Raw genomic sequence first — 23,800 nt, 5'->3', positions numbered from 1 at the left:
TCATGTGTTTAAAGCATGTGCTCATACGTGGCTAGCAAAAAGCATACACTTACTGTTAGGTTAACCCCAACACTTGCAATAAAAACCTGCACTCAAAGAAGACACAGAGACGTAAGTATGACTTACTTGCAAGGAGAGATGACCATAGACTGCCTGTTACAGTCTACTAGACACTCTGAAAAAGTCTATTTCGTCCTTGCCTTTTTATTGTATTAGGAACGCCCTAGTTTACATGTTTCTTCTGCTAAAGGGGGGGGGAGTGACAAAAAAACAGTTTGAGATCTGTTTTCACAACATCTTATCGTATCAACACCTGTTTAAACTTATCGTATCAACAATATTACTGCTATTGAACTAGGCGAGAATGGCACACTAAGCAAGAATATACACAGTATGCAACAGTAGAATAACTTCTTTACAGTTTAAATCCATCACTTACACTATATATGGATAGATACAACTGTGGCATCCACTATATATGGACTGTAACTTTTTTCCCCTGGGAGAGATAATAAAGAAAACCAATACACATGAGACTTTTTAAGCAAGTAAGACAGTATGTGTGAATCGTTGGTCTCTGTACCACTGTACTTCAAGTCCCACAGTTTTTTGAGGCATCAAAATATCCAGTGCAAGGGGAAACTACAATCAAATTGCACGAATGCGTGTACATGCACGAGTCATCTGAAAATAAAAGTATTAGCCCAACTATGGCAATCATACTAGATCTTGTTAGAGAAAAAAAAAAATATTACCGTTTACCAAATTGTTCGAATTGGTTATACGACTCCATTAACCAAACAAACTTCATTCTCCTAACAATGCATGCTCTTTTCTTAATTTAGGGAAAAATATTGACAGGCATTTCCACACGGGGCAGATTTATGATCTTAAAGTATTTAACCAAGTGAATTCCATCGAATTTAGCCGAATTATTGTTGAATTAGTGTAATTAGTCTTCGTCGAGGCTCACGATCTCCGATCTGCTCTCTCGTCTCTCCTTCCGTCTTCCGTCTTTTCACACATCGGGGCGTCAGCTATACCCCATGGGCGGGATAGGTGCCAGCTTCACCACCACCTCGCTGAAAGGCGCCGCCATGTCTAAAGGACTCACTCCAACAAAGCTTATCAGCCTTTTCCCGCGTCAGCCCTTGTCCCCGTTCTTGTTGTTTTTCTGTAAACATCATTCTTGTCTAGGCTACAATGACCTCGCCCCACAGCTCAGCCAGTGAATATCTTTTGTATTTAAATGTCATTTGTATTTGATTGTAAAAAATCTCATATAGTCAAATAAATACAATATAAAATCCTTCAACTTTAATCTGATTCTTATACACGTTTACAAGGCTTTACATGATAGGAATGGTGAGTTGGTCGGATCCCTTCACCTCGCCATATTCCCTTTCCAATTGGATTATTGCCTCTGATGAATAAGTGAAATAAGAGCTTCACTGTGCCATTCCTGATGGCCTTACTCAAGATAATTATAACTCTTAAGACACTCCCCAGGCAAGCTGAAGTCACTCTAGAATTGAACTTTGCAGTAGATCCCCAGGATACAACATTTTTCTTGTTCTGAGGTCCCGATCCCAAGTAAATCTTTGCTGATTACGGTGGCTTGCGAAAGTATTTGGCCCCCTTGAACTTTGTAATCGTTTGCCAGACTTCAAACATCAAGATATAAAACTGTCATTTCTTGTGAAGCATCAAGAAAAAGTGGGACACAGTCGTGAAGTGGAACACACTTTATTGGATATTTTCCACTTTTTTTAACAAGTAGAAAACGAAAAAGTGGGGGTCCCAATTGTTGTTTGTTTACATCATCATTTCTCAATAAGGGTATCAATTTGTGTACTTTCATCATATGTTATGATTATTGCAAGCTTCAATTCCATGGGCATCATGTTTTTGCTTTTCCCTTTAGCATCACTGCAATTCTTCAGACCAGTAGCGAGTAGAAACAGTACAAAAAGTATTGTTGGGAATTAATTATCAAAATGTAGCGTTTACCAAATCGTTCGGATGAGTTATCTGACTCCATTAACCAAACACAACCTGCATTCACCCAACAATTTATGCGCGCTCGTTTCTTGAGGGAAAAGATAAACAAGAAAGCCGACATTTTCACACGTAGGCAGATTTATTTTCCTAACAAATTAACTAAGTGTACTCCATCGAAGAGGGCCGAAGTGACGTTGGAGTTTGTGTGAAGCCTTCTGAAGTCCTTTAGCTTTTTCTTATTGGCCATGCATAATGGTGTGCCGGCTCCTCCCATGGGCGTGCCAAGGAACCCTTCTTTTAGACGAGCGCCTTGATGTCTGGCTTCCTCAAAACAACACCGGGCCTTTCTGCGTCAACAGCGTCTGGGTATGCTGATTGTGTTATCAGCAGTACGTCTCGTTCCTGTAAACAACCTCTTCCACCACTTATGCCTGCCCTGAACTTTCACTGCTCATTGAATAAAGGCACAGTCAGTAATTAACTATAGCACTAAACTCAATCAATGTAACTTGTATTCAATCGTACGAAATCCTTTATAGTCAAGTATATTCGTTCAGTATGCAATTGTACCTCTGAGCACGTAGCACACACGATTCTGAACCGAATGAAGAAAGAAAAGAGCATTGTGGGAAGTAGTAGTGGGGCAGCACGGCGGCGCAGTGGTTAGCACGTGTACGGCACAGTTCTGAAGTCATGAGATCTAACCTCCTGTGTGGAGTTTGCATGTTCTCCCCGTGCTTGCTTGGGTTTCCTCCCACATTCAAAAAAACATGTGTGTCAGGTAAATTGGCCAGTCCAAATTGTCCCTAGGTGGGAATGAGCGGGTGACTTGTCTGTCCCTGTGTGCCCTGTGACTGGCTGGCAACCAGTTCAGGGTGTCCCCTGCCCACTTCCTGAAGACGGCTGAGATGGGCTCCAGCACCCTCGCGATCCTACTGAGGATAAGCCGTGCAGGTAATGGAAGGGAAATACAGTGGGACTTCGCAGTTCCACGTTCGCAGGTTCAGAGCTTCGCGGGTCTAAAAAATAATAATAATAAAATAAAAAAAAATTTTTTTTTAAATGTTTGGTTTTTTAAGCATTTTTGAAGGGGCGTCGCTACTTCGTGGTACCACGTTCGCGGGTTCAGAGCTTCGCAGGTCTAAAAAATAATAATAATAAAATAAAAACTTTTGGGTTTTTTTAGCATTTTTGAAGGGGTGTTGCTACTTCGCGGATTTTCACTTTTCGCGGGTGGTTTTGGTCCCCATTAACCGCGACAACCGAGGGATTACTGTAGTAGTCTCCGTATCCTAGGAGTCCAATGTATTCTAAAAAAAAAAATTAAACAGCCGAAGATTTGTTTGCAAAGTGGATGAAGTGATAGTTGAATTTGTGATTAGAAGTAAATGGTTTTTAAAAAATATGCGTTTTCTCAAACTTTCATTTGACGCAGTTGCCTCGAAGTCAAGAGGGGGCGGATGAGGAGAAGGTAAACAAGATGGCGACGACCTGACTGGCCGAATAACACTAAGAGTCGCAAAATATGAAACTATACGCAACGCGTTTCGCGTCACGCTTTCGTTTATTTGGAAGACGGGCGTGAGAAAAACCAAACGAGGAACGAGTGACACAAAACACGCGAGGAATTTCGGTGAGTTTTACCCACGCCGGATGAGTTGACGTCGAGATAGCTAGCTAGCTAGCTAGCAGTTTACATTGGGACTCCAACGCAACTCCGTTTAGCAGCGTTAGCTTATTTTCATTTTTTTCGTGTTTGTCGTGGAATTAACTTGTTCCTTTCGGGTTTTGTGACAAACATATCGTGACTTCATTGAAAGACTTCTAAACTCCCCGGTAAACTCGTCAGACGTGAGGTTCGTATTGTGAATGGAGGTTAGCATGCTACCTAGCTTGACTGTTGTGACGACGTTTTCATTCTATTGGATTCATTCTCGCTCGCTCTTTGGTTTTAATGTTTTTGGATAGTCAAAAATAAAGTCATATTGAAAAGTCGGAAATGTAACCTAGAAATATAGTTTATTCAAGCGAGTTAGTCTTAAAAGTTAGCATGCCGGCTAGGTGTTGGTGAGCATGATGCATTGTGGTAGCTGCATCACAGTGATTGTCCCTTTAAATGCTTCATTTTATTTAATTAAGAAATATGCATTAAGTCAAATGTGGGAATATGCTCCTAGTGCAAACCTCATAAAGCTTTGATTGTCGTTCAATCAGGAAAGCTTCCAGTCGTTTCTCAAATTTTGCGGAGCGGATAATAAAAAGATAACCCTCGCCATAACGCGGTTCCTTTTTCGCTCTCTAGCGTCAAGTCAAATCATGTTTATTTGTGACGCCCTTAATCACAAAGAGTCTCAAAATGCTGCACAGATTATTGCAAACCACAGACTATTATGACACCATCCCCTGATCTAAAATCTATATGAGGGCAAATAATACACAGATATTATCAACATAAAGTATAGGTTATTCATATGCTATAGAGTAGAAGTGTGTTTTAAGCTTAGATTGAAACATTTCCACTGAGGTTGCAGATCCAATCTCAAGAGGAAAGAGCATTCCACAGCATTGGGCCCCCAATAGAAAACACTGTCGGATTTCTTCTTGGCTCTTGGGATCACGAGTAGACCAGCATTTTCAGAGCGAAGGCTCCAGACCGGAACATAGGGGGAAATTAAATCTGAAAGATATGAAGGAGCAAGTCCATGCATGATTTGGTATACTACCAACAGAACCTTAAAATCACTTCTTAAGCTAACAGGGAGCCAATGCAGGTTAGCTAAAATCGGGGTCATGTGGTCAAACTTTCTTGTCTTGCTAAAAGCCCCGCTGCAGCATTTTGTACTCATTTTGAAGGCTCTAGATTTTGGACTTCGGGAGACCGGAGAGTAGTGCATTACAGTACTTTCAGTACATATTGATAAATTACATTTTTGATCGACAGCACAGTAGTTGTTTGTTTAAAAGATAAATAAAAAACTTTAAAAGACAAACTTGAATGTCTTAATCAAATGCTTGAGGCTGTAACAAGGCATTCTTTTTAAATCAATGTATAATAGAGTATTTACTCATATGGAATTTGAAATTAACTAAAGCTTTCTTCTTCATAGATATTGCCCATGTTTGGTTCAATTTGGAATGTAACCCCAGCAATATCAAAAAGTATTATACAGCTACAGTAGAATAGAATAGAATATACCTTTATTGTCATTGTTACAAAATGGGTTAACATATTGTAACAACGAAATTGGGCATGACACTCCAGTGTCACACATTCACAGTAAGGTAAAAAAACCAAGAAGATAAAGGAACAGAGAAGATAAGGTTATAAAACAAGGAGGATAAGGTTATAGTTATAATTTACCCAAGAAATGTCGTCATATAGGACGTTACATACAGTTTGGAATCGTAGGGTTTGTGCAATGTGCATTTGGTGCAAAAATAGTCATCATAAAGTAGATTCAGACATACTTTATTGTCATTCTTGTGCACGTGTATACAGAAAGAAATGTCGATACATCCGACCCGCACAGTTTCCTTGAATGTACAGATATAAATAAAATGTTGTATTGAAGTACTAATAATATACTAAATAATAATAGCTATGTGTAGAATTATGCAGTAGTGCAAAGAGTGCAAGAGGAGCAGTGAACCAGATGTGCAAAATGGGCAGTCAGGTAAACAAGTCACAATACAATATCAATAACACTGGAGTACGATAGTGCAGAGGAGAACAGATGTGCAAAGGAGTGGCTAGGTATAAGAAAACTGCCAGTAGTGCAAAAAAAAAACCAAAACAAACAGATGTACAGATTAGCTGCTGTGTATGGATATGACATGAATTTTTTCTAAGGTGAAGATCGCAAAGTCAAATTGCTGAATGGTGCGGGATAGAATCCTATGGCAAGTAGCTAATGTATTTAAAAACCCTAGTATCCCAGATAAGGAACTTAAGAAAATCTATAGTCTGTGCAGCCCTTTTAGACTTTGTGATTAAGGGCTATACAAATACACTTGACTCAAAGTAATATTTTTCAACACCCTGAGGCCGCAAACTCGGAATTGCAAAGTGGCGAATGATGATCCTAATATCGAATTGTGCACTTTGACTTATGTTTAAACGACTTTGTTTTGCAGGAATCCGTAACTGCATTGCAATGGAGGACACCTAAAGCCCAGAGGAGCACTTTTTGTATTCCCGAAGTCTGGTTAAGGGTGCTGCAGGAAATTGGCATTGTGCTTGGATGTAGTCCAGGTCTTAATGATGGACTGTTCCATGCAGCATGGGTTCCTTGACTGAATTGTTATGTGGCCAAAAAAAAGGCAGGTTTCCCCTACCTAAGGCCGAATTGCATTCATATTTATAGAGTCTAAATTTTTGGGGGGGATTGCCTTTTTTTGTAATGTAAAATGCTCTCAAAGAAAAAATAATACAACCGACCTAATCTATTTTCACCTCAGTGTGCAGCTTTTGATTTCTAATAAGGGATGTTTACAAATCCAGATTGATCCCAGTTCCCCCTCCTTTACATTCAGTATTCCTCTTTATCGCCTCTCATTTTTCGGGTTAACGGCGGACCGCTCTCCGCCTCCGAGTGGTTTGGACATCGGGTCTCGGTCTGTAGATCAGTCATGAGTACCGGGGAGATCCATCACCTCAACTACCTGAACGAAAACGAACTGATGGAGATGGACACGTTCATCCACCGCATCGACTCCACCGAGGTGATTTATCAGCCGCGCAGGAAGAGGGCCAAGCTGATAGGAAAGTACTTGATGGGGGATCTGCTGGGGGAGGGGTCCTACGGCAAAGTCAAGGAGATGCTGGACTCGGAAACGCTCTGTCGGCGGGCTGTCAAGATACTGAAGAAAAAGAAGTTACGGAGGATTCCCAATGGAGAAGCCAATGTGAAAAAGTGAGTCTCCCGTTTCTTTTTGCACAATTTTACAGGACTGCTCACTTGTAAAACTTGGTCTAGCTGCTGGTGCACATCGACGGTTTAATGTTTAGCTGACTCGGTAGAGCAGGGGAGTCATACTCGTCTTAGCTGGGGGCCACACATGCTATAAAAAAAAATCTCACGGGGGCCGGACTTGTAAGTTTAAGAGAAAGAGAGAGGGAGAAAAAGAGAGGGAGGGAAAGAGAGTGCGATAAACAGATAGGGAGACAGAGTAACAGTGAGAGAAAAAGAGGGAGCAGAATAGAGATATGAATGGAGAAGGGGGAAATGAATAGAGAGAGAAAAAGAAAGTGAAAAAAGAGAAAGATAAAAAGAATAAGAGAAGTGAAACGAGAGAGAGAGAGGGGAAGAGAAGGGGAGAGGTCTAAAAAGGGAAAGAAAGAGAAAAATAGAAAGATAATTAAAGTGTATATTAGAGAGAGAAAATAGAAAGAGAGCAAGACAGAGAAAATTAAAGAGTTAAAGAGTGTGAGAGAACTAGAGAAAAGAGAGAGTGAACAGGAGAAAGAAAAAGAGGGAGAAATAAATAAAAAAGAAGTGAGTCAGAGAGAAACGGAGAAATACTTCCACAATTGTTTTGCAAGTGTTAACTGGCTTTGTTGACATCCGGTGGAAATATTTAAAACTACAGCTCATTTTCCTCTTGCGCTTCTCTCGCTGTTGTCTTGCGGGCCGGATTTAAACCATCGGTGGGCCTGATCTGGCCCGCGGCCCGCCTGTTTGACACTTGTGTGGTAGAGCATGATGTTAAGGTCATGTACTGAGGTTAGCCTTCAAAGCAAGCTTCTAATTTGCCATGTTGAAGAAAGTCTTTGAGCCAAGTTGGCATTGTCAACTTTTTTGTCAAATATGCTCTATGTAGGAAATTAGGACTGTGAATTACGTGCATTTTACATCTCTAAGAATCCTGTCTGCAAATGGTCGTTGTCATTCGATGCTTGTCTGCTATTGGGTTTTGTCAAGATGTCGGTATACTATTGGCTAACTTGTTCTTTCTTTTTTCCGTTATACTTCACTGCACAAATAGCTTTTTAAACCCATTAAAGACACTTCAAATGCAGAAGAAGTGTAACAAATGTCATTTTCCTGGTGTTTTTGCGCTTTGGCTAGCCTTTGCGCAATTGTTTCTTCCCAGCAGTACCACAAAAGTCTTCATGTGGGCCTGCCCTGCGCCTCCCGGAGTCTTGGCTCTATTGTAGTTTGCGTCACGCAGCAGAGACTGAAATAGTCCCCAACCGACGCTTCATTAGGGCCGCTCGAGCCCGGGGCCCGGTATCTGCGGTTACGTTTCGGTCGTTACCCCCCGACTCTTCAATTGGAATGACAGCAGCTGTTGCCATCCCCCACTGGAGTTTCTCCATAGCTGCACTGGATATATGCTTTCTATCAAATGGGTGATTGAGCTTGAGATCGGAAGGAAGGAATCGAACTGCCGCCAAAATTGCTCGTGTTCACAAGCTACACTCACAAATCAGTGGAATGAGATCATTTCGATTGCACGTAGCCCATGAAATCATTTGGATTTGATTTAAAACAGGCAAGGGCTAATTGTTAGGACAGATTAACGTTGGATTTAACCACATCGTACTTGGTGAAATATTACTTCCGTCTGTGCTAATTATAATGAAAGCTTTAGGGAGCATTTACATTCTTGAAAATGTTTGGGAGGTAAGGCTCGGTGGGTGCAGGTTTTGGGAATCCTGCAAGCTCGAAGTTCAGCACCTGCGCCAGCTGTGTCGGTCTTAGGTTACGCTTTAATGTCACCGGCTGCTGACTGCTTGTTTTAAGGGAGAAAAAATCTAGCACTCAATTTGCAGTACGGTTATAGATATTGTCTCGAGTGCAGCTTTTTCTTGGGTGTCAATTATTCTGCTACAGACTTATTGTGTGTATTTACATGCCTAATGTATGGAAGGATGGGTATTCACTTAAGAATATTTTGCTGCTAAGTGTGATTGCATTATTTATCATTGCACACCTTAGGCCTTGTAAATATTTTTCCCTTTGTATCCTGACATACTTTGTGTCTTGTTTTTCTCTTGAATATTCATTTCGTGTTCATCCTGGACTGACAGGTCTTATCTCCCTGCAAACATCCATGACTATACAGCCAATTCGAATTGTAATGTTTTGGACATTTATATGCAATTTCCACATTCTTGCAAATTGTATATTAGTAGATGCACTTATGCGGTGTTTTGAACAAAGGTACACTTTTACTTATAAAATGTTCAGAGACACACTCTCTGTTGAAAATGAAGTTATGTCTAATATTTCGCTGTACGACCTCATAAGCAGATAATTGGTATATCCATCCATCCATTTTCTGCGCCGCTTATCCTCAGTGGGGTCGCGGGGGTGCTGGAGCTGTCTTCGGGCAGTGGGCAGGGGACACCCTCAACTGGTTGCCAGCCAGTCGCAGGGCATATACTATATATAATTAGTATCTAAAAAGACGAAAATAATACTTAAAATAAAAAAGAATGATGTGCTTTATTTATGTTTTTATTTTTTTACAGTGAAATCTCAAACCGCTTTGTTAAACCAATTAAGTTATTTAATGTACTGTGCTACCTCAAGAGCAGATAATTAGTACGGTATATAAAAATCTACTGCCACCTACTGATATGTATGACTATTACAGTTCCTTGTCTGAAGATTGCAAAAATACTGAAAAATGGCCTGATATTTTGGAAAAAATAAAATTGGGCACATTCCAGCGGCACACTATGATTGAAAAACACTGCACTAATGTGTTAACACTAAACAACACATTTTAATTTGGAGTTATGTCAGTGTTGGAACTAATCCTTTTTGTTTATTTGTAGTTTTTGTTCTCAGGCTAAAGCAATAAAAAGGAAAACTGGAGCATATTAGGCCAAGTATTTTTGTCATTATCTTCATTCATGATGTTTATAAAAAATAGGACCCATGACAACAGAATTCTGTTAGGTCAGATTTAATTTCTCCCTATGTTCCGGTCTGGAGCCTTCACTCTGAAAATGCTGGTCTAGTAGTGATCCCAAGAGACAAGAAGAGATCTGCAGGTTGGAGAGCGTTCTCCATTCGGGCCCCGGTCCTGTGGAATGCGCTTCCCCCTGAGATTCGATCTGCAACCTCAGTGGAACTGTTGAAATCTAGGCTTAAAAGACACTTCTATTCTGCAGCATATGAATAACCTATATTTTATGTTGACAATATCTGTGTATTATTTTGTTATTGCAACATCCATTGCAGCCTGGTCATCCTGGAAGGGAATGACCTCATGTGTGCTGTCCCTTCTCAAGGTTTCTTCATTTTCTTCATGTTGAGGTTTTTGAGTTTTTCCTTGCCCTCATGTAGGTTTTAGATCAGGGGATGGTGTCATAATAGTCTGTGGTTTGCAATAATCTGTGGTCTGTGCAGCCCTTTGAGACTCTTTGTGAGTAAGGGCTATACAAATAAACATGACTTGACAGATATTGTCATTCATTGTAACATAGTGTAGATTGTTTACTACAAGAAAAGACGTGACACTTCAGGCTAAACATGTCATAAAAGACCTTAAGCAGTCTTTGTTCTAAGGGACATGTAGCGTCAGATGAAAGAGGTGGTGGTCTATCGGAGTAGGAGGAGTCCCTAATAATGTGTTCGGCAATGTCCTCCAGACAGGGCAAAGACAGGCCCATGACTTTCTGGGCTATTTTGAGGACTCTGTCAGGTTCTCTGGACTGCGTTTTGAATGTATGATTTATGAGTGTTTCTGAAATATGCCGCTCACCCTGTAAACTCACTACAACTTATGGCTGGGCAATGACCCAAATTCATATCGATAAGTCATTTTTAAATATCCACTCTTTCCAAATTTGCTAAATGGTGTCATTGAAGGTAGGAATTGAAGAGTGTGCTTTCAAAAAAACGTACTGGTGCTTATTATTAAACAGTGGTTTATTAACTAGTTTACTGTGTTGGATTGGCCATCAATTTTGGAAAGTACATTTTGTGTTGATTTTTCAAACATCTGAATTACGAGGGAGATGATAATCTGCTGGTGTGAACGCTTTTGAATAATTGGGGTTGAAAACGTGTAACCACCTGAGTAGATTGCTCTTTCCTTTATTCTCTTGGATCAAGAAATCTGGCCATCAGTTTCAGTTGGAGTGATAATCTGTTTACCGGCCCAAATTGTTTTTAACTTTATTGTTCATGGCAAAGAGATTTAATTTTTCAATCCTTCCAATCAGAAATACTTTGCTAGTTCTAGAAAAGCTCATCTCTTGAATATGGTTCACTGTGCTGTTTCTCCTCACAGCCCTGTGATGAAATCTGAGCTTCCCTGGAACTTTGGCCGGGTGGCAGTTCCAAACTGTTCTTATTGTTACTCTAAAGCCATTTAATAAATCGTTTCATGTTTATATCACAGGGAGATTCAGCTGCTGAGAAGGCTCCAACACAAGAACGTGATTCAGTTGGTGGACGTTCTCTACAATGAGGAGAAGCAGAAAATATATCCTTAAGTGCTTCAAGTTTTAACTTGTATTGGTTTTCTATACATGGAATGTCCTTGACTTGTCCTTCACGTATATGGTGATGGAGTATTGTGTGTGCGGGATGCAAGAAATGCTGGACAGCGTCCCGGAAAAAAGATTTCCTATATTTCAAGCTCACGGGTATGTATTTGACTTTTTCCCCCCCTCCTGTTGATTGTATCCTCCGACTCGGACACTCTGCAACTGAAGTTCCTGCTTTTAAAATCGAAACCTAAAAATGTATTAAACCTGGCTTACTCTTTAAATTTAAATAAAGCCAAAGTAATATTCTTTGGTAATTGCAAGGTAAATCAGGATTTAGAAGTAAAAATGGATGGTGCTGCAATAGATGCTGTATCAGAAATTCAGTTTTTAGGGGTCATCATATACAATAAATGAAGCTGGAAAACGCACATCAGACGCATACAAACTAAAGTATCTAAAAGCATTTCAATAATGAATAAAGCCAAATTCATTTTAAACTATAATGCATTGTATTTATGATATTGTTCTCTAGTTCTGCCATACTTAATATATTGTGCAGAACTCTAGGGCAATAATTACAAAAGTTGACTCCAGCCCCTTTTTATCCTCCAAAAAGGTGCAATTAGCACCATACACAGGACAGGATATCGAGATCATACTCATTTTATTCCTGCAGTCCAAATGATTAAAATTAGATGATATAATACAATTTTTCACTGCACAACTGCTATTTAAGGTCAACAAAAACTTTGTGCCAGTAAACATCCATAAATTATTCATCCGGAAAGAGGGAAATTATAATTTAAGGGGCTGTCGTAAATTCATAATCCTAAAGGTGAGAACCACCAGGAAAAGCATGTGTGTGTCTGTGTATGGAGTCAAAATTTACAAGATGAGATCAAACAATGTCCAACTATTCACTTGTTCAAATTTAAATACAAAAAAACATTCCTGGCGGAATACAGAGATGAAGAAAATGGGATATGAGTGATGCGAGAGATTGGGAATAGTGCGTTTAGAACTGTGGTTAACTTTTGTGTTATTGTTGCTATTGTTATATCATAACTGTTATTTTTAATATTATTACAATTGTTGTTATATCATTGGTGTATTTATTAGGGAAGATGAAGGGGTAGGGAATATAAGCATTTGCTTCTTACTACCGCTTTTCGAACATATTATGTAACATGATTTTGTTGTTGAGTTATTGTTTTTCTTCTGTTTTTATTTTAATGTTCGAATAAAGTTTTCATTCATTCATCCTTGTTTTCTGCAGGTACTTTTGCCAACTCTTAGACGGCCTTGAATATTTGCACAGCCAGGGAATTGTTCACAAAGACATTAAACCAGGCAATCTGCTGTTGACCACAGACGGGGCACTTAAAATCTCCGATCTGGGAGTAGCTGAGGTGAGGGATAAAACGCAAGCGTGCTCTTGATGGAGATGGAATGTATGTTTACCAAACTGGATTTTTTTTGTGTGCGTTTAGGCTTTGCACCCATTCGCAGAGGACGACACGTGTCGCACAAGTCAGGGTTCTCCAGCATTTCAGCCCCCAGAGATCGCAAACGGTCTGGACACATTTTCAGGGTTTAAAGTGGACATTTGGTCGGCGGGTGTAACACTGTGAGTAGTCACTCGATTCGTCACTGTTCGTTATAATACCTAATTCCTGGAATCGAACGCGATGAGAGACATCAATTTAAAATCATGAGTCTGATTGGCTAAAACCTCCACACATGGCAGTTTTCCTCACCTAAGAAATCCATGAATCAGGAACCATAATTTTCCCAGTATTCACATATTTAAAGTTTGGGTTTCTGTGCGTGCATGTGGGCAGTTTTTGATTTGAAGCTTATGCTGTTATCCTTTAAAACAGATTTCAAATTCCCCAAAAAGTCATTTCTATCTGCAAACGTTTATAATCAAACACACAGTGAGAGATGTGAAATACATTTTACCCATGAGGCACGTGTGATCAGCTGAATATTCAAACACATGGCATCGTTACCCTAAAGCAGGGATCAGCAACCTTTTTGGTGTTGAGTGCCACTTTCAAATTTCCTTGTAAATTAGTGTGCCACACCAAGATCAATGACTCGCACAACATTTCTTTTTATATTCGAAAGAGCTGTCATTTTACACCAGTCCAAATATACATTGAAATAGTATAACTGACCAATTTATCTTCCACTATTCTTGTTCATCAATCAACTAAAAAAGGCATAATGCACAAAACAGCACGGTCATTTTTTGCACAAAGTCTCATTCGTCTGTCCACGCTGGCTGGAAAGATCGAGATGTTTTCACTCGAGGAGCTGTCGCGATTCGTTCATTTATCGCGTGCCGGTGTTTTGTTAGCTGGGTTAAAACACGGATCTCTCCTCTGCGAGGCGCCGCGCAAACGCACACTCACTCACGAAGCAGAGGAGGGGCGCTAACGTGAAGCCTCTAAATAAAACGGCGCGCAACTGAAAATGTCTAAATTTCAGGTAAAAATATATAACCATTATTATTTTGCCGTGCGCTCGCGTGCCACTGATTAACCCCTCGCGTGCCCCTGCTGGCACGTGTGTCATAGTTAGCCGACCCCTGCCCTAAAGCATATTACAAACTAAACGTTTGGGTTTCTGTGAATGCATAATGGGAAGTTCTAATTTTTTGTTTAGAATCTTATCTTATTGGAATTTGAAATCCGGCTAAAAGGACCTCAACAAATGTTGGTCTCCTGGAATAAAACGCAATGAGAGGAAGTCATTCATTTCAACTCCTGAGCAAAGTGTGATCAGTTAAACAATTCTGGTGCAGCCAATCTACACCCCCTCTTTTATTGAAAGAAATTTTGATACAAGTCTTGAAGGGAGGGGTGTGAAAAGGCTTTTTCCTGAATACCAGAGCGAGTAAACTCCTACACTTGTCATTCATAACTTGAATTTTCCTCTCAGGCCAGTTTTTGCTTCTTTTGTTGAATGTTTAACTTGATAGCTATCACATCGTTTACCATAACCGTCACACTATTGCATTAGTGATGCATTTCTTCCTTTTATATTTCTGTATTTGACATGGTTATCGCTAGTTACATAAATGGTAAATATTCCAAAGTACCCTGTTGCAGTGATTTCATGGTTCTCTTCCATTTCAGATACAACATCACTACAAGCGTCTATCCGTTCGAAGGGGACAATATTTATAAGCTATTTGAAAACATTGGAAAAGGGGAGTTTACCATTCCCGAAGACTGTGGGCCTCTCCTTTCAGACCTTTTGCAAGGTGAGTGTATTATTTATGTCGTCGGGGTACTTGTTTTCGAGGGAAGTTTTATGATTTTTGTTTGCGGTCGTGGATTCTCTGCAGTTGATTGGCTTCTGCTCTAAAATTCTTAGTTTGCCAGGACTACAGTTGTGGGGGTGAAAAATAATTTTATTTTGGCGGCTTGGTTTTGTCAATTGAAGCATTGCCGCATTAAATTATGTGAAGGAAAGTCGTATGTCACTTAATATTTGAAGAACAAAAGACAATTGTATTTTGTATCCATTGCCTGCATGTTGTCATATTTCTCAATTCAATTTATTTATTTTATAAAACCAATATTTTGTTCTTTCCTAATTAAGTTACTTTATTTTTTTCTATTAAAATGTGTTATACAATTTAAATTAAAAGTTAGATATAATTTTAGTTTTGTTTTGTATTCACTTTATATAAATAATTTGAATTCAGTTAATATATTTTATATTTGCATTTGAATATATTGTTAACTGTTGATTAAAATATTTTTTTAATTTTGTATTTTGCAGTCACCACCTGCATTTACCATTTTGTCATTTTTCAGAATTCAATTCATGTTTTTATTTTTATTTTAATATTTAAAAAAAATATTAAAATCTTTTGGTTTTATTCAATTCTGTATTGTATTTTCTTTTGTATTTAGTATCTATTAATACCTTTATATACTATTTTGTCATTTGCTTTCAGAATTCAATGTACTGGTACATTATTTATTTAAAATTGTTTTTGGAAGTAGTAAATATGAAATTTTTTAATATCTTGTCATTTTTCCTGATTAAAATTATTAATATTTTGTATCGTACTATATCACTTAAATATAAATTAAAATATTTGTTTCGCTATATATTGTATTTATGTAAATTATTTTTCGATTTTTTTTTTTTGTTGCAACTGTGTCTTTTTTGGGGGGTAATTCTATTTGGTATTTTTTTTTTAGATTTTGTGCATTACCATCTTGTAATTTTTCAAAATTTAAATTAAATATTTTATTTTTTGTATTATATAATATAAATGTATTGTTCATTAGATGATTTGTTTTTTATATTGTATTTTTAGGCCATGAAGAAAAACGTTTTGGCAAATCTTCAATGATGTCCAAGTGAGAAATATGCAGAAAGCCCATTAATTGGAGCCATTTTTATCCGAGAATGCAGATACAAATTCAATTTAATATCATGCGTGTTCTGCTGAATTTATTTCCAAAAAGAACAAAAGCCCACGACTGCAGTCACGACGTGCCAGTGTCTTTTGTCCTCGCGTCCAGCTGGTGGCGCTATGACAAAGTGGTCGGGTGTCCCCCACCCACGCAGCAGATTCCCCTTTAGCCGCTGACGTGCTTTCTATTGATGCGAAGAACACAGCAGAATACTAAAATGCTCCGGCGGGCTGCTGCAAAGACGCTTGTTAAAGCGAAAAGAAGGCTCCCCTCTTTCACGCTCAACATCCTATTGGCTTTCTGTGAAGTCGTGGAAAAACGCTGCCAAGTGTGAAGCTGACTCACAGTGCCGCTTTTCCTTTTATGGAGATGTTGGTGAATTCTGTGGTGATTTGCTTCTTTTAAAGGGGCGACCACCGTCATGCTTTTGAGTCTTCGTTTTTGCAGCCTTTGTAGCGTGACGTCCGTGTTCCGTCAATATGATTTCGTCTAAAATGAGGGGAGCAGAATAAAACGGGAGATGTGTACAAAATGAGTCTGCAACGCATCACGGCTGTCTCATCATGCTGACATTTTGCTTTCCCCTCGTTTGGGCTGAAAATGGATTTTAGGCTTCAAGGTTGTTGCACTAAATACCACATGCAAATGTTATATCGCCCAAAAAGAGAAAAGGAAGGACAATTAATAGGAAACCAGTTCCCTAAATGTATTAACTTATAGAAAAAGGAAAAATTAAACAGTATTTTACATTTTTTTTATATTTGATATTTTTTATGAACTTTTGTAAAATAGCTGATTTTTTATATTAACTTGTAGAAAAATGAAAAATTAAACGGTATTTTACATTTTATATACTTGATATTTTTTATGAACTTTTGTAAAATAAACAGCTGATTTTTAAACGGACTAAAAACCTTATTTTAAAAATAATGTATGAATTATTTATATAATTAAAAAAATAAAATAAACATATATATTAAACAAAAAAAAATGAAACCAGTGCCCTACATTACTTAAATAAAAAACACACCAGTAGATAGCATTTTTGTAGAACTAAGTTTATAATTTCATGTGTTTTAACTTTTGTGAAATAAAGAATTGTTTTAAACTTAATATTTTCATGTAGTTTTGGGGAGAATCATTTTTAGTATGATAAAATTATACTTGAATACTTTGAACTCATATTTTAATTTTTTTTAATTTAGCAAAACATTTTTTTTAATTTTCTACATTTTCGTGTACTTGTTAGTAATATTGTAAGAATTTTAGTGATATATATATATATATATTTATTTGAATGTAATCGATATATTTTCATGTACTGGTACTTTTATGTAAAATAATTTGTTTAAAATAAATTTTAAAAAATGACTAATATTTTACATTTTTGGTTTTCTTATTTAAAAAAAAAAAACCTTCATAATTACTTTTTTAGAAATAAAAATTCAAAAATCCCTGCAAAATTTTATATGTTCAAGTGCCGCGGTATAACATTATTTGTCTTTATTCACACGAGTGTATTATGGTCACATGCAACAATTTTAAATGACTTGTTTACTTTCAGGAATGCTGGAGTACGACCCTGCAAAAAGATTTTCCATACAAAACATAAGACAACACAAGTAAGTGGCTTGTTGTATTCCATTAAAGCCAATCTCGAATATGATATTCAGAGATCATTACCTGCACTTTGAGAAAATGACGCTCATTGATGCACTTTTCTGCTGCGTCTCCTTAGTTGGGTACGCAAGAAACACCCTCCCACGGAGTTGCCGGTTCCCATCCCAGCCAGCGCCGAGAGCAGGGACCCTTGGCGGAGTATGACGGTCGTCCCCTACTTGGAGGATCTCCACGGCTACACCGAAGAGGAAGACGACGAGCTCTATGACGCCGAGGATGAGATCATCTACACTCAGGATTTCACCGTGCCAGGTTTGTGTTCTCCTCCGGGACATCCATGGTGAATGTGTTACTAAAATGTTCTAGGACGGTGTGTTTGAGGCACACTAGTATGCTGTGAGATCTTATGTCGTACGCCGCAGGAAAATGCACAATTTAATCTGTGCCACAAAGCCTGCCGTTGTTCATTATTTTTGCCTCCTTCCAGTGAACAGCCGAGTGACTGTAACATTTATGCATATCGGTAGTTGGCAGCAGATTACCATTTTTCTTATCTTTGAATGAATGAAAACTTTATTCGAACATTAAAATAAAAAACAGAAGAAAACAATAACTCGACAACAAAATAATGTTACATAATATGTTCGAAAAGGGGCAGTAAGAAGCCAATGCTGATATTCCCTACCCCTTCATCTTCCCTATGAAATACACCAATGATATAAGAACAATAGTAATATTAATAATAACAGTTATGATATAACAATAGCAACGATAATATCTATTGAGTTTTTTAAAAATATCTCCCCCTGTTACAAAAATCAAATGTGACAATTATGCACATCATTTTACAGATTTTAGCTATTTACTAATAAAAAAATAAAATAAATTAGGATGTACCCTATTTAAGTATAAAGTGCACTCATCTATAGCCAGTTTCTGAAACTCATGCGAAAGTTAGCGGCCCCCAGGGCAGGCAACTTTTCAGAGTTGTCTGCCCAGCCATAAAGTTGCCTGCCCCCTTTTTCACAACTTGAAATGCAATAAGACAACTCATCGCAAAAAAAAAACAATTTTTGCAAAGTATTAAGGATTGATAATCAGAATATATAACAGAACAACTCTTTAAAATTAGGTTTATTATAAATCCACTTATAACATTCATTGCATGGAAATGACATGGCTGTTCTCCATCTGCCATCCGTATGTACCTGTATTGACTCCTCTTCATTCATGCAATGTTTCTGTTGCGTCGTCTGCTCCAGGCCACGTGAACTCCTTTTCCCACAATGCTTTTAACGTACGTTTACGTTTTGTAGCGTCATCAATTTTGTTAGCTTCTTTTGAATCTTTCTTCTGGGGCTGAGTTTTTGGCTTGATTCCTAACCACTTCTCCATTTTTCTTGTGTTCTCCGTGCGTCTACTTTGGAAAAAGATGCAAATGCTCGACCTGATAACGCTCGGGAAAGTCTGGTTTAACGTACACCCCTAATTGTTGATTAAAAATGGATTAATATTTTGTTAACCTTTTTCTTGTCTCAAACTAAGCATTGTAAGGGACATTTTTGAATGGGTGTGGCCATGAGAAAAATCTTTATTGATGATGTAAACTACAATCACAATACCAAAATAAAATGTACAATATTTATTGTCCTCAAGGTCATCATCAGATACACCAAAGAGTAGTTTCCCTCGTTTTTTATGTCTTCGTCTCTGGTACAGGGTTTTTTTTTTCAGTTAGCTGCTCAATTTCAATGAATTTCATAATGATTGTCGACTTTGAGCTTGAAAGGGGCATCATATGCAAAATGTTTCCCTTTAGCAGGACTAGATTCCAAGATGGCGGCGCTACCATGTTGTAACAATGACAATAAAGGTATATTCTATTCTATTCTAGTAGCCACTTAACAGGGTACCAATATATACCGTATTTTCCGCACCATAAGGCGCACCGGGTTATAGGGCGCACCCCGAAAAAATAGTTTTTGGTCCTATATTTTCCATACATAAGGCGCACCGGATTATAAGGCGCTACAATGGGAACGTCGACAAAACAGTCAGCTAGTTCAGTCCAACTTATTACCCCCTTAACATTCCGAAATCTTGCAAAGAAGCAAATTCGTGTCTCAGACATGTACGGTTAAAGTCTTGGGATTCAAGAAACGCCAAACATTTCTTAAGTTTCCATTTTATTTTTTGCTGGCAACTGTGTGGACAGCAAAGTAAGAATTTTATTGTGCAGGGAAACGTGGTTCTTTAATGTGCATATGACAATAAACACTTTGAATTGAATTGAGTTTAAAAATAGACTCATCGCAGAAACATCAAGATCGTTCTAAAACAAGATACCGGGAAAATAGAAAGCCGCATAGCTCACCTAAGTTCTCTTGCAGCCATCACGTTCAATAATGATACGTAACCATGGTCTTCCTACAACCGAGAGTGTAGTAAATCCAGGAGAGTAAAATACTTACAAATACAGAATAGTAAAAAATGTTTTTTCTATGCCGTAGTGCAACCCAACGTGTGATTCACATTCATCTTTTTCGGCCTATTGCAGGCTTTATTTCGCCCCTTTAGCCTACGCGAGCCTGTAAATGATAAAAAGGATCCGCCCCCTTTACCTCCGAATAACTTTAAAAATTTGAAGACTGAATTGAAACTTAATAACTCTAGATTGGCAATTGCGCATAACATCAATGCTTAACTCAAGTCTCACTGTGGGCAAAGATGGAAAAGAGAGGCGAGCCATAGAGAATGACTATATTATAAAACCCCCATTGACGCAATTTGGATAATGTTGCTAAAATAGACAGTAGGGTCGAGAAATGTGGTTCCATTTAGAGTTCAGTGATAATTTTGACTAATGAATTGTGCTAATATGGTAAGATTTTACTGTAATACCTCATGTATAATGCACACCCATATTTTGAGTCATTATGCGGTAAACAAATATGCATTATACACCATTTTTTGTTTCATTGTTTTTACCTGATATTTTTTTATTTTTACAAAAATATATATATATACATCTTTGAACCTTGAAAAACAGGGTGACAATATAGTGGAATGCAAAATCACACACCAAAATGAATTAACCCGTATGAGCCCTAGTGACTACAAATTAAAAAAAAAAAGTCATTTAAGGCAACGTGATCAATTTTACCTTTTAAAAAATGAAAATTTAGGGCTCCATTTTTGACGGGCGGTGTGCCTCGATATTTAACCCCAAAAGTACGGACTGTCGATAAACAAACAAGTCCCTATACGACGTCACCAATTACTGAAATATGTCATGCCACATATCATTGGAAAGCCTAAACTATTGAGAGTCAAGATACGACCATTTTGAAATGTACTCATCACAGAAACATCAGTCTGAAACAAGATACGCATGATCAGGGTTGGGTAGGGTTACATTAACTTGATTACTTTCAGTTACTTTTGGATTACTCCAATACCAAATATGCTAATAAAAGACAAAAGAAAGTAAATATAATAATAATAATAATAATTTCCTTGTATTGTCATTCTGTGTAACAATGTACACAGAACGAAATGTCGATTGCACCTGACCCGTTGTAGCATATGAATAAAATGGCAAAATTTTTTGCAGGCTTGGGGAGTAACGGAACACATGGAACGGCAAAAATGATGTTGGCAAGCTGTTTGGATTGATTTTCATTTTGTTTGTCACATTTTATGTTAGTTTTGCCGGATATCAAAGAGATCAATGCCAGGAGAGAAAGCTTACCACGTGTTGTGAGTCATCATTTTATTCATATTTACTTTCTTTTGTCTTTTATTAGCATATTTGCTATTGGAGTAATCCAAAAGTCATTGAAAGTAAACCAGTTAAAGTAACCCTACCCAACCCTGTATATTTTGTATTGGAGTAATCCAAAAGTCATTGAAAGTAATCCAGTTAAAGTAACCCTACCCAACCCTGCATATTTTGTATTGGAGTAATCCAAAAGTCATTGAAAGTAATCCAGTTAAAGTAACCCTACCCAACCCTGCGCATGATAATGCAGACAGATGGTGGAAAAAAAATGCTTAGAGGCATTTCTGCATCGTCAGACGTTTCTAATTGTAATTTTTTTTTCGCCACATAATTTCAGTTTAAAAATAAACAGACTCATAAAAGTATTCGGACAATGGCCGTAATTTTACACAACTTTACGAGCTGTATTTAAATCAGCCCCGAAAAGAAACCTGTGCAAATGCAACCTAGGATGCATTATTATGAGCGATTATTATGCTATAGTGTGCACAATCAGTAATTGACTTATGGAAAAACATTGACAACCCTTTCACAATGTCTAAAATTGGCTGAAGTAAAAACAATGTATACTTTAAAGCTGTATAGTTTTTATAGCTCTAAACTTGTCTCCAAATGGCCAATTTTGGAAAGGCCTAGACCTCTCCTTAGAAAAATTTGTAAAATAAAGGTTTAGTTTTTCAGATTGGGATCAAATTTGACAAGGTAGCAGGAAAGGCTTCAAGCTATTTTCTCACACGTTTTCCAGCGAAGATGCCCAAAAAACCTATTTTTGTTTGTTCCAACTCGGATTACTCCATATTAGTAGCACTATTGGTTCAAGAATAGCAATCAGTCTTGGTTTGGGATTTTAGGCAAATTTTACAGGAATGTTAAGTGGTTAAAGATGAAATTGTCCTTTATCACTAAAAAGTTGTCAAACATTGATTTAAGATACTGAAAATTAGCATTGAAATGCATGCTTCAATAAATAGTCAAGTCATGTTTGTTTGTATAGCCCTTAATCACAGAGTCTGAAAGGGCTGCACAGACCACAGGTTATTGCAAAACACAGACTCATTATGACACCATCCCCTGATCTAAAACCGACATGAGCGCAAGGAAAAACTCAAAAACCTCATCTCTCTGAAGGTGCAATGGATTATATGGCATGCTTATAGTCTTTCTCGTTGACATTGTTATACAGTTTTTGTATTTTGTAAACTAGAGCTTTTTTGGTTTGACCATCTTGACTTTTGTTTTAAAACAATTGTTGTCGTATTTTAATGTGTATACTTATGAAGGTTTTTACACGGTATTGTTTACACTATTTGCATTTTTAATCCATTTTCAATATATCCGGGTGCTCTTTGGCCACCATGGGGCTGTACTTTTGCGGGGGATGAAAATGTTTGAAGTATAAAGACCTTTCCATGACTAATTGCTCGTTGGGGTTAACAAAGAAAATCTGACCTACAAATTGACATTTTGGGCAAAAAGTGCGTGTTTAACTTCCTGTTTGAGTTATTCTCCACCCAATCAATAGATGGCAGCACAGCGCCAGGGGAGGTTTGCTCACCGTGCTTCGTGATGATGTTGACCACATCCCTTTAGTCTTCGTCACTTATTTTCTGCAGAATTTCACAACCTATATCAGTTGCTAGGCAACAGCCTGAAATGATAAATGCCTGCGCTCGCCGGGCATCCAAGTGTTGCCCCACTTAGGGTCCAATTGGAGGCGCCGAGTGTGAATCAAGTGTTCTATAAATAGTTCGGCGGAGATGCTTTTGGCGTGGGAGCGTGAATTCTTTTTCCAGGATTTACTCCCACCTTGATGTACGTGTGAGCTTTCTCTCAAGGAGATAACCTGGCCATTTGGGATGCATTATCACCGTCATCCATTACAGGACAGCCCGGTTGAGGTGGGCATCGCATAGTGGAATTGCCATATAGCGGGGGATGGAAACATGTCATGTGTAGCTGATGCCTTTCGTATCCCAGATTGAAACCTTAGAATGACAAAACGGTACAAGACCTGCTTATGATTTCAATGTAAATCATAAATCTATATTAAGTAGAAATGACATTTACCTTTGGTTTGACGTGAGATGGTTGAATGCAGTAGCGGGTTATATAGATAGATACTTGATTCATCCCCGTCGGGAAATTCACACTTCCAGCAGTATCCTAGTGTTTATTATTAACAGGATGGCCTCGGGGTGCTGTGTGTGTAGTTTAGCCACAGTGGAGTGGATGACGTCACACACTAGGCCAAAAGTTCGACGTCCCTGCAGCAGATGGAAATCTTTGTGCCCAGGGTTACACCGCCTCGTGTCCACGTAGATGGCGAGTCTGCCTCCTCTTCGCTTCCCGCAGGCTTTTGTGTCTCTGTCTGCCCTAACGGCGCTGAAGCCGGGTAGCTCCACGTTGGCTTCCGGGATGCTAGACGTGAGCCATGTTTCTGTAAAACACGGCAAACTGCACTCCCTGTACACTTTGGGTTTTTTTCACCAGCACAGCCAGTTCCTC

General features: G+C 38.2%; 1 protein-coding gene across 1 annotated transcript in view; it reads left to right on the top strand.

Moving 5' to 3' along the window:
* The first annotated feature begins 3,471 nt into the window (after positions 1–3,471).
* The window catches only part of stk11 (serine/threonine kinase 11), a 28,751-nt gene continuing 8,422 nt past the window's right edge, over positions 3,472–23,800 (top strand). The window contains exons 1-9 of the mRNA XM_088352529.1: positions 3,472–3,634; positions 6,136–6,914; positions 11,362–11,445; positions 11,519–11,608; positions 12,729–12,861; positions 12,943–13,079; positions 14,596–14,723; positions 17,459–17,516; positions 17,633–17,826. Coding sequence (XP_088208655.1) covers positions 6,631–6,914; positions 11,362–11,445; positions 11,519–11,608; positions 12,729–12,861; positions 12,943–13,079; positions 14,596–14,723; positions 17,459–17,516; positions 17,633–17,826 — 1,108 coding nt within the window. The 5' untranslated portion in view covers positions 3,472–3,634; positions 6,136–6,630. The remainder of the gene's footprint in view (positions 3,635–6,135; positions 6,915–11,361; positions 11,446–11,518; positions 11,609–12,728; positions 12,862–12,942; positions 13,080–14,595; positions 14,724–17,458; positions 17,517–17,632; positions 17,827–23,800) is intronic.

Source organism: Urocampus carinirostris, chromosome 1 (genome assembly GCF_059441175.1).
Source record: "Urocampus carinirostris isolate Australia breed hairy pipefish chromosome 1, RoL_Ucar_1.0, whole genome shotgun sequence".
Lineage (NCBI taxonomy): Eukaryota > Metazoa > Chordata > Actinopteri > Syngnathiformes > Syngnathidae > Urocampus > Urocampus carinirostris.
The sequence above is the reverse complement of the archived record's forward strand: the minus strand, read 5'-3'. Positions and strand labels throughout refer to the sequence as shown.